Here is an 11,634-nt window from a genome sequence, read left to right on the forward strand (position 1 = left end):
GTACCCGTTACACAACCGAAAACGCGCTTTCTAACTGCCTCATTACGGATTCGCTGACACCAACCCACACGAGCTATGGTTCTGAGACAACGATTGTCGAACACCTGAAGACGTCTCAGGTCCGCTGCTCGAATGGGCAAAGTCTCAGCCATACAACAAAACAGCCCGTACTGTAGCTTGATACACACGTCTTTTCAGATTCAGGGATAAACCACCCTGACGCCATAGGTATCTCAAGTTAGCAAACGCGGCCCCAGCCTTGCAGATTCGTGCATTCACCTCATGTCACACTACAATCAGAACTAATACAACTTCCAAAATACGTAAAACACTCCACATCTTCCAGTACCTCTTCCTGGATTGTAAGTGGCGTGGTGACTGACTGCATGTCCACGAGCATGACCTTACATTTTGTAAGTTCAAAGTGCATACCAAAGGACGGAATGACTTTGGTCAGTTCATCCAAGAACACCTGAGCCTTCCCTCCTCTTCGAATATGAGAACGATGTCGTCTGCATATTCCAGATCGACTAGGTTTACTTCACAGACGATCTGAACACCAGGGTTTTGGAAATTTCGGTCAGAGACAATAGTGGCAACAATTACTAAACAGCAACACCTTTTCCGAGATACGGACTCAAAGAAACCATTGCATTCGACGCTACCCTGCCCACAGCTCACCAGTCTGGTTCCGTCCACCATCATGCACACAACTCCCTCGCCATTCTACTGGCAGTCAAATGGTCAATACGGAAGGTTCGTAGAAATCTTTAAACAGAGGGAGGAAACAGGGCAGACATCTTAAATACATTCTTGTTGAACAGCTGGACAGCTCCCAAACCAGAACCCTGGTGATCGCTCTCCATTTATGATGGGCAGACGGTTAAGAATTACGCAAGCCATTCTGTGAGGGCAAAGTCGACTGCATGTCAGGTATTTTAGGTTCTTACTCTGAGGGACGTGAATATCCTGGGGGTTAGATTAACCACTGTTCACCTCGCCGCTGCATTAATGACGAAATTAAACAAACGAGGATAATGGGAGCCCTGGCCGGACACTACTGCTTGTAGGACGGACTTTAAAGAGCTCTTCATAAACTCTCAAGCGCCCACAACTACATAGATAATATCAGCGTACGATACTCATGGAATCCCAGGGCATATTGTGGTGCGTGAGCTTGTGAAACAGAATGGACCGGTCAACAGAACCGAACACACAAGGAACATCAAGACTGTTTGGCCACATATGCACGCTGCTGCCCTAACACCAAGCGTCATATAAGTATGCGGTCCATACAAGCCAGTCCAGAAATCCTTCTTGCTCTTCTACGGTCTCGGCAAAAAATAGGAAATTGAGTCTCGTTAGGACGAAAATGAAGCTAATTCTTATGACTGCCAAACTGCGTATGTGAAAAGCCTGTTTGCAGAACCGTCTTCTGCAGATACGTAACGCTATAATGTCTACTTGTCAGGAACTTACAACGGAGGTAGCCGTTGGAGTCATACATCTGAATATCCTCGCTTACCATTCGTGAGAAAGCGCTTTTTGTACTAGGCACTAATCGTTTATAGTCATTTAGGTTGGGGATGGTTAGGGCTTAAATCGCAAATTTTCGATCCCTCTTGGGAATTCATACTTTTCCCGCCCCCGCCCTTCTAAGGACACCACCTTTAGGTGAGAACAAAGGTCCTGTGCGCACTGCTAGGGAGGGCTTCAAAGAAATTGGTGTGTGCTCCGTATCTTAGTACGATTATATGCGGGTAGTGAATCTAAAAAAAATCGTTTGTAGTGCGTATGTGAAAAGCCTGTTTGCAGAACCGTCTTCTGCAGATACGTAACGCTATAATGTCTACTTGTCAGGAACTTACAACGGAGGTAGCCGTTGGAGTCATACATCTGAATATCCTCGCTTACCATTCGTGAGAAAGCGCTTTTTGTACTAGGCACTAATCGTTTATAGTCATTTAGGTTGGGGATGGTTAGGGCTTAAATCGCAAATTTTCGATCCCTCTTGGGAATTCATACTTTTCCCGCCCCCGCCCTTCTAAGGACACCACCTTTAGGTGAGAACAAAGGTCCTGTGCGCACTGCTAGGGAGGGCTTCAAAGAAATTGGTGTGTGCTCCGTATCTTAGTACGATTATATGCGGGTAGAGAAGTTAAAAAAAAAACCTGTTTGTAGTGCGACTGTTTGCTCACGGCTGTGGTACCTCGGGGCAACGGCAAATGTAACCAGAGGATTGCGATCCAACCCAACCCTGATGACGACTGAAAACCGTGGTGGTAAATGCAGGTGCTAGTTACGCGGGAAGTTGCGCTATCTGGTCCCAATCTGACCCACTTGACCAGGCAGAGAAGAGACATCTCCCGGAAGACCGTCACGGACTGAAAACTAGGTCTAAAAGCCGTTACGATAAGTCCCCATCTGCAATTCTATCGCAAGTTAAAAAGGCTTAGGCAAACCGAATTTTTTGCTACGGATCACTGTTATCCGTCACAAACGGTTCCTGGAACTACGTGACTGGTCGTCACGTACAGTTCTTGGAACTTCCTTAAAATTGCTTTAACTATGTGTATAGATACTGTGCTTTTATTATGTAAGAAAACCATCGCTATGTTGATAAAACGTTCAATAAAAATTACCAGCTATTGAAGGGCTAGCCACTTGCGATTTCACACACGAATGGGATACGAGAATCCGAAAAGGAGAGAAAGACACAAGGCGGTGGAGCATAAATTGGGGTAGAAAGCAACGCTATAGCTTTCTACAAAGATTCGATATTGGACCGACGCACTAAATCGGACGAGCTTTAAATCGACAACAGAACATTGCCCTGGAACAGACCTGAAGAAAATCTATCATTCCGGAATCCATTCAAGTTGGGTTTCCGCCTCCGAACAAGCACAGCCTTGAGTAGAGTTTAAATTGGAGTGGAGATGATACTCTGATTTCTGGTGCCTCTTGTGCGCAAACATGAAACTGTGTCATGGAGGCCGGGTTTAAGCAAGCACAAAATGTTAGGAAGTTCCACTACATAAACTATCGATGAGCAGCGTCACAGAGTTTAGCAGCATGTAAATGTCAAAATGAATAATGGTAATTATTCCAAAAGAGGACCGTATGGAACGTGTCATCAAATAGTAAGCCCATAATTAGGCAAAAATTACCTGATCCATCTGAAGGTTAACATCCATGGACGCTGCCATACTATTTACAGTAAAGTTGGCATTGAAGTAGGAGATTAAAACAAATTTGAGTTCACCAATGGTGCCAGAGGGATTTGTGGTCTGTGCACGAATCGATGGTCGGAGGCTCTTGAGACCAAGCGGCAGTGTTCGATGTTGCATGAATTTCCGAAGTTAGTGACGAGAAACATAGAATTAACTGTTTCCGACAGCTGACGGTGGTGTCCGTGACGGGGATAAAGTTCAATTGCTTCAATAGGTGAGCACAATTCATGGAAGTCAGAGGCTCCTATTCTCGGTTAAGAAGGCCGTCGACTCTGAGCACACATTCTGGTTGAACGTCTGGAAAAGTTGTATGGAACCGGGCCTCGTCATCCTTCATGGAGGGCCTTAATGAGTTTATTGATATCTATTACTAGTCGGGTCGACTAAGTGATAGCTTGGATTATAGAAAGTGGAGAGTGGTATGGTTAATGACCAATGAGAAACAGGTATTGATGAAACTGCTCGATGTCGCTCTTGAATGCACCAAGGCAGGGAGCTAAAGTTTCTTCCAGAAAGGAACACAATTGCGGAGAAGAAAAGGGCGCAGAAATTGGAAGGTAGCGAGTAAAGTTTGAACTGACGTAGATAATGTTTCACAGCTGATGTTCACCAGTCCGATCGAACTCTTGAAGTAGTATTTGGCTATCTGAATCGGAGAGATATCCGAGTCATTTTGATGAGCAATGATAGAGACAAGAATGGTGCTGCTATCGACGGACATGATAAAAGAGTGTTTCCAATGGGCACATAGTTTTGTTTTGGAGGGAGTACAATGAGGAAACTTAATTCAGCCACGGAGCCACATACATTGGTAGTCTAGTGCGAAGTTCGAGGATCGTCCTACCACATATCTTTGTCATCAGCTTACTGTGGTGCCCCAACGTCAAGCGGAAAGGGGATTGATGATGATTAGGGACTGAGTGGTTTCATGCGCCAGACCTTGTGGGACCAACTTGTAGATGCGAGGGTGAGATGAATTCGAGCCTTTAAAACATTCGGACAGGCTGAACAGAGGCGGAACCAGAAAGTTGGCTAGGTAAGTGACTCTCACCTATTGCGTTTTCTTCGGTGGTCTCATAAATTATGAAAAATTTTGCCGAAAGCCCACAAGAATTCGGAGAGAGCTCTCTCAGTGCATATGATTCGCCAAATGGTCAGGATGTGGTTAGACAGGAAATGTTTTGTGTTCCTCACAGGTGAACGAGAAAAGAAAAAACCGCTGCTGAATTATAAAGCGGAGTTTGTTGGTGATTGGGTGAATAAGTGAATATTCATTCCCGATTCGTCCATTGTCTGCGCAGAATGCGTTCGCGGCTTATGGAACGGTATTTATTTGAGTCATAGCGGTTAACACCTTTGCAGATAAGCTGGACGATTTCATACCACACAGATAGGGGGAATAAATGAAAGGAGGAGGAAGAGAAAACATAATTTGATACTGGATGGCTGGTCCGTTGGCAGTGGATGCTGTTCGGACCACGGACTTGCCATAGCGGCGGAGAGAGAGGATGTCGGCCATCTTGCAGGTAAGAAACGAGATGATCCCAAGGACATCCATGTTTTGAGATGCGAGCACATGTTAGTGATCGGTATCGCAGAGGTTTTTCACTCAAGTGAGTGAGAAGTTGCAACGACTTGAGCCTAGTCGTTTGTTGTGAGTGTGACCGAGGATTTCAGAATGTGTGAGGAGGGATTTTCCTTCAGCCTGGATTCGGGTTACCGGGAATGCAACTTTGGATAACCCCGTGACCTGGATAGCAGTTGTGAACTGCTTCTTTTCCGAAGCATTTTAGTTTACATGTGGGTTGTGAAGCATGCTTCTACCGCGGAATGTCCTGGACGGGCTTACAATCACGCTCCTCACTTTCAGTGGCTTACGGGTGGGGAGTTTTCGTCTCCTACTTGCATGGAGTTTGGGTTAGGCACGAGTGTTCGCGCTCCTCAAGTATATGAGGGGGTGCTTCCGTTGCCAGTTGGTTTAGGCCGAAATAAGTTGAATCTTGTCGTTTCAGTGACACCATAGTATTCTGTATATACTCAGCTCGGTTATTTGAGAGGCGGGGGTAGTGGTTACAGGGGATGAATTACCGGTGGCACAGAATACACCGGGACAGATTGTCACTGTCACACTTGCTCGGTTGCAAAATAATGGTAATATTGTCTAAATTTCCCTGTTCGTCGCCGATGACGTGATTCTGGACTGATAAGCACTGGTACGCACGAAACGTTGTGCTCTGTGTTTGTGCAATTAAAATGATGCATTTTTAGTAGGATGGGGCGAAAGCGGATTTAAAGTCTTAAAGCGTGTTCCATTTGGCTACCAGAGAATTGGGGCCTTTTGATTTTAGGGATTGCATAAAAGCGTACCGTCCGTGTCCGACAAGTGTGAGGGGCGGAAGGCGCGGACCAAAGGGGTGCAGATTTGTCTGCAGCGTATACGGGCCCTTTAGTGGAAGGATCCCTTGAAGATTTTACAGTTGACCCATTGAATATATTGGTGTGGCGTGAAGCAAATGGAGCCCAACGTGTTAGGCAGCAAATAGATCTGAGAGGGTGCCAAGAGGTCTGTGTATTACTGCTCTACGTCCAATATGTTGGACAAGTACGTATCTACCTCGTGTGGTAGTGAAATGCATCGGCCTGACACTCTCTTCTCATCTAACACAGATCCAGCTGCCTCTCCCATCGCGGCACATTTGACGACCGTTACGGGGTCGTCCATGAGCCGAAGTATGCCGGTGAATGATGACATGGTACTGTCATACACAAACTGATGGCACTCCCGCAACTGTTTTCTTCAGAATCTCGACCGTAACCTCTCGCCCACTCGAGCCTGCAATTGCAGCTATGAGCAGATTTTCAACCTGGTCCCGTCTCTGGGATTTGCGGCCTCTGACTGTCTCTAACCCGATGAAACTTTCATTCGGATTTGACGACCTGGTTTTCTGTTGCAATTTCGACTTGCCTACTCGACAAGTTCAATTCCAGATACGGTGTTCGTTCGGCCCTATGCATTCACACTACTTCCCCATCCAACCTATCCTATGCGTCAGGCTTCATTACGACAGTGGAACCAGTGAGTCCATTTAGTTTTAGAATGAACCACATCTTTGAGACGAAAACTGCTACCTGCTCCCACTTCGAATTGTTTCATCTCCACCTCCATCTTTGCTTATTGTGACACTGGCCACTTACTCAACAGCCCAAGGTCACTCATGGCCAGCAATGATTACCAGTTTTAGCTCATGTCAACCTGCCTCATCTTTGAGCTAGTCGGGACTCGTGCCCATAATTTCCTAGAAGTTTGGAAATAAATCTATTATTTCATCGGATATTGCCCACCGATTGTGTCATTGTCCTCCTTTCGCGCAATCCCCAGTACCCGCAAACCCCCCGGTCATGTTTCATTTTTACCGTAAACGTATGATCATGCTCCACGGCATACCATTCACAAGTTGAGAAGAATCGTTATTATTATTATTACTATCAAAAAAGACAGTAGCGATGCCTACTGAAAACGAAGCTAATAAATCATAGTTGCCAGGGAAGAGCGCTGATAGGGAGGAAGAATGCATAAACGGCCGGCAAAAGAGGGTGACGTGAACTATTTCTCACTAGCTTACTGACTAAGTTGGTTTGCAGTAAACATTCACGTAAGCTAATTTCCTCCATCACCATTTTACTTTCATCAGATATTTTCTTCATCTCCCCATGTTTGTCACTGTCTTTTGATTTTTGTGGTCATTTAGTTGACAGTTGTCAAGACACTATATAAAAATGGTGAAGTGTGGAATACGCGCCCTAGCTGTACTTATAGGCATTAAAGGATTTTGCGAGAACCGCTTCAGTTAGTTACTCGCTTCAGAATTTTTCAACCGAAAATCCTCCGAAGCACAATGTCGCAAATGATGAGAAGTATTCGATAAAATAGTAATAATAGGTTCCTTTCCCAGGTTGTAGGGGATAATGGGCATGAGGTTCGACTAATTCAAAGACTAACCCGCCGAGAAGAACGAAAGCTGAGAAAACCATTGCTGGCCATGGGTGACTTTGGGTGGCCGGGTAAATGGCCGGAGTTGCAACGAGAAAAAGTGGAGATAGATGGAATAATTCGACTTGGGTGAACATTACAAGTTTTGTTCCAAAAACATGGTGTGATCTGAAACTAAGCAGACTCACTGGTCGCACTGTTGCAGGGAACTCGGGTGCGAGCGGTAGGTTAGATGGGGACATAGTGCTAATGCATAGGACGACCCGAACACCATATACGAAATTGAACTTGTAGAAAGGGCAAGCCGAATTTGCAGGAAAAAAACCGGGCTGGTCAGGTTTCAGCGAAAATCCATCGGGTATGAAAGGACTCGTCCCAGAGGCGGTTTTTATGCAGATTTTTGCAGTTAATGGAACGAGTGGGAGAGAAAGCACGATCGAGAGTTGAAGTGGAATGGTTGCGGGTGTGTTATCAAACTTGGTATAACCGTGCCGTGCCACCCACAAGTTGAGAATAAAGCATATTATTATTATTATCATCACTGGCCTGACATACTCCGGTTTTTGGACAGCCTCGCAACGGACGTCGCATTTAAGGTTATTAGGCTGAGGTGTACAGTTCTTCGAGCAGCGGGAATTATTTCAGGAAGGCCGAGAAAACGAGGTGGATCGATGCCAATAGGGGATCACGGGTTTTCGTGGTTCGTTTGGGGACCCTGTGGTTGTAGGTCATAGGCCGGGTGGAGTGGATAACAACCAACCAGATCGTCCAAACTGGACATTGCCGAGGTTCCAAGCTTCGGGAGATGAGGGGGTGGGATGAGATTAGTAGAGCATAGTGAGTTTGAGACATCAACTGTGATAATGTGCATCAGAAAGGAAAACTTGACATCTGCCACGATTAAAATGATGTCACGTGACTGTACGGAATAAGATATAGACGGATTTTCACTTAGACTATCGGCCAGGTGTTGGAATTGGTAGCATACGATATAAGATTACAAGGGATATGGCAAAAGCCGATATAAGCGCTCAGAGTGGTGGTGTGGAAATCAGATGTATAGCGGCTGACGGGAGTGAACTTCCAAGATAACCGATAAATCTGGTATCTATTACGTGAGTTGGACACTACCAGTACAGAAAGTATGTGCAAGAAAAATGGCCACCAGTCCCCAAATAACTGCTTTCAGCTTTAACGTGTAAGTGGTTCATCGAGAAGAATACTTTCTTGTCCACCACTGGGAGCGGTAGGTAGATGTATTCTTTGTTTGGTCAACGAATTTGGCGTCCGTGCTTTGTGGCCTCTGTTCTGACGAAGGCGGATACAGCTATGCTCGTCGATGAGGGCCATGGGCATTGCAGAGTATCTTCAGGTTTTCCCAGTTGTATTTTTTCATTTTTATTTATTTATTTTTTTGCTAGATGAGAGGCCAGTTTGTTATTTTTCTCCTCATCTATGGCTTATGGCGCGGATTGAAGATTCGACCCCGAGTACTGTACGGAGCGGGTGGGTGTACTTCATGACGCAGAGTTGGTAGAGGCTTGCAATGATTACCAGTTTTAGCTCATGTCAACCTGCCTCATCTTTGAGCTAGTCGGGACTCGTGCCCATAATTTCCTAGAAGTTTGGAAATAAATCTATTATTTCATCGGATATTGCCCACCGATTGTGTCATTGTCCTCCTTTCGCGCAATCCCCAGTACCCGCAAACCCCCCGGTCATGTTTCATTTTTACCGTAAACGTATGATCATGCTCCACGGCATACCATTCACAAGTTGAGAAGAATCGTTATTATTATTATTACTATCAAAAAAGACAGTAGCGATGCCTACTGAAAACGAAACTAATAAATCATAGTTGCCAGGGAAGAGCGCTGATAGGGAGGAAGAATGCATAAACGGCTGGCAAAAGAGGGTGACGTGAACTATTTCTCACTAGCTTACTGACTAAGTTGGTTTGCAGTAAACATTCACGTAAGCTAATTTCCTCCATCACCATTTTACTTTCATCAGATATTTTCTTCATCTCCCCATGTTTGTCACTGTCTTTTGATTTTTGTGGTCATTTAGTTGACAGTTGTCAAGACACTATATAAAAATGGTGAAGTGTGGAATACGCGCCCTAGCTGTACTTATAGGCATTAAAGGATTTTGCGAGAACCGCTTCAGTTAGTTACTCGCTTCAGAATTTTTCAACCGAAAATCCTCCGAAGCACAATGTCGCAAATGGTGAGAAGTATTCGATAAAATAGTAATAATAGGTTCCTTTCCCAGGTTGTAGGGGATAATGGGCATGAGGTTCGACTAATTCAAAGACTAACCCGCCGAGAAGAACGAAAGCTGAGAAAACCATTGCTGGCCATGGGTGACTTTGGGTGGCCGGGTAAATGGCCGGAGTTGCAACGAGAAAAAGTGGAGATAGATGGAATAATTCGACTTGGGTGAACATTACAAGTTTTGTTCCAAAAACATGGTGTGATCTGAAACTAAGCAGACTCACTGGTCGCACTGTTGCAGGGAACTCGGGTGCGAGCGGTAGGTTAGATGGGGACATAGTGCTAATGCATAGGACGACCCGAACACCATATACGAAATTGAACTTGTAGAAAGGGCAAGCCGAATTTGCAGGAAAAAAACCGGGCTGGTCAGGTTTCAGCGAAAATCCATCGGGTATGAAAGGACTCGTCCCAGAGGCGGTTTTTATGCAGATTTTTGCAGTTAATGGAACGAGTGGGAGAGAAAGCACGATCGAGAGTTGAAGTGGAATGGGGTGTGGTGTGTTATCAAACTTGGTATAACCGTGCCGTGCCACCCACAAGTTGAGAATAAAGCATATTATTATTATTATCATCACTGACATACTCCACTCCGGTTTTTGGACAGCCTCGCAACGGACGTCGCATTTAAGGTTATTAGGCTGAGGTGTACAGTTCTTCGAGCAGAGGGAATTATTTCTGGAAGGCCGAGAAAACGAGGTGGATCGATGCCAATAGGGGATCACGGGTTTTCGTGGTTCGTTTGGGGACCCTGTGGTTGTAGGTCATAGGCCGGGTGGAGTGGATAACAACCAACCAGATCGTCCAAACTGGACATTGCCGAAGTTCCAAGCTTCGGGAGATGAGGGGGTGGGATGAGATTAGTAGAGCATAGTGAGTTTGAGACATCAACTGTGATAATGTGCATCAGAAAGGAAAACTTGACATCTGCCACGATTAAAATGATGTCAGGTGACTGTACGGAATAAGATATAGACGGATTTTCACTTAGACTATCGGCCAGGTGTTGGAATTGGTAGCATACGATATAAGATTACAAGGGATATGGCAAAAGCCGATATAAGCGCTCAGAGTGGTGGTGTGGAAATCAGATGTATAGCGGCTGACTGGGGTGAACTTCCAAGATAACCGATAAATCTGGTATCTATTACGTGAGTTGGACACTACCAGTACAGAAAGTATGTGCAAGAAAAATGGCCACCAGTCCCCAAATAACTGCTTTCAGCTTTAACGTGTAAGTGGTTCATCGAGAAGAATACTTTCTTGTCCACCACTGGGAGCGGTAGGTAGATGTATTCTTTGTTTGGTCAACGAAATGGGCGTCCGTGCGTTGTGGCCTCTGTTCTGACGAAGGCGGATACAGCTATGCTCGTCGATGAGGGCCATGGGCATTGCAGAGTATCTTCAGGTTTTCCCAGGTGTGATATTATGTTTATTTAATTTTTGGCAGATGAGAGGTCAGTTTTTTTCATCTGTGGTTTATGGCGCTGCCAGATACATAACCCAACCGAGGCGAGCCCAACACCAGCGGCAACAAACGAGAGTCAGTATTACCTTTTTGATTTCCTGAATTTAAAGGCGAGGCTCAGAACTACCAGCGACAGGTGGTAGGATGGCTGGTATACGAACTCACCATTGTGCAACGTAACCGGTTGACCATCCCTGCAGGGCGTACCCGTCCACCGTGAGAGGTTCTCATCCCTTGTGCGTGCTACCAGATCTTAAATGTGGGAAACCATCCAAGCAGTCGTGAATGTGGTTTGTGCAATAATAAATACTCAAGCTACCATTTTTTCTGGTCGAGGGAAAGAAAGGCCGGTAAAGACAGCTCAGCCATTTTGAACGAGCAAACAGCATGCGGACTCTGGTAAAGGCAAGTCGCGGAGAAGTGAAATGACAGCTGCCAATGAGGCAGCGGGAGTAGAATGGTAATATTCACGGTGAGTGCACCACGGCTAAACGGCGTCGAGCGTTGGTGTGAGCTACCATGTCGAGCAGAAGCGTACCGCGATGTTGTGTGTGAGTGTTTAGTGTGCAACTCATCAGACGGATAAACATATAGGCGCAGAATGCGCTTTGGTGATGAAGAAAAAGCTGACTTTGGTTTGGTTTTTATCAGTTGGAGTTAGGCTGAGAA

The 11,634-nt window shown here is 45.5% G+C and overlaps 2 protein-coding genes across 2 annotated transcripts in view; both read right to left on the reverse strand.

Annotated features, from left to right (window-relative positions):
* T265_14784 (hypothetical protein) overlaps window positions 1-3,204 on the reverse strand; it is a gene marked incomplete at both ends in the record, with an annotated part of 39,998 nt that extends 36,794 nt beyond the window's left edge. Inside the window, one exon of the mRNA XM_009175233.1 lies at window positions 3,168-3,204. Coding sequence (XP_009173497.1) covers window positions 3,168-3,194 — 27 coding nt within the window. The remainder of the gene's footprint in view (window positions 1-3,167) is intronic.
* A 1,341-nt stretch (window positions 3,205-4,545) lies between these two features.
* T265_09216 (hypothetical protein) lies at window positions 4,546-4,788 on the reverse strand (the record flags this gene model as incomplete). Its single annotated transcript, XM_009175229.1, has 1 exon — window positions 4,546-4,788. A coding segment is annotated over one exon (243 nt), but the record flags the coding sequence as incomplete, so codon positions are not given.
* Window positions 4,789-11,634: the final 6,846 nt, after the last annotated feature.

The sequence above is a fragment of the Opisthorchis viverrini genome, assembly GCF_000715545.1.
Source record: "Opisthorchis viverrini unplaced genomic scaffold opera_v5_266, whole genome shotgun sequence".
Classification (NCBI taxonomy): Eukaryota; Metazoa; Platyhelminthes; class Trematoda; order Opisthorchiida; family Opisthorchiidae; genus Opisthorchis; species Opisthorchis viverrini.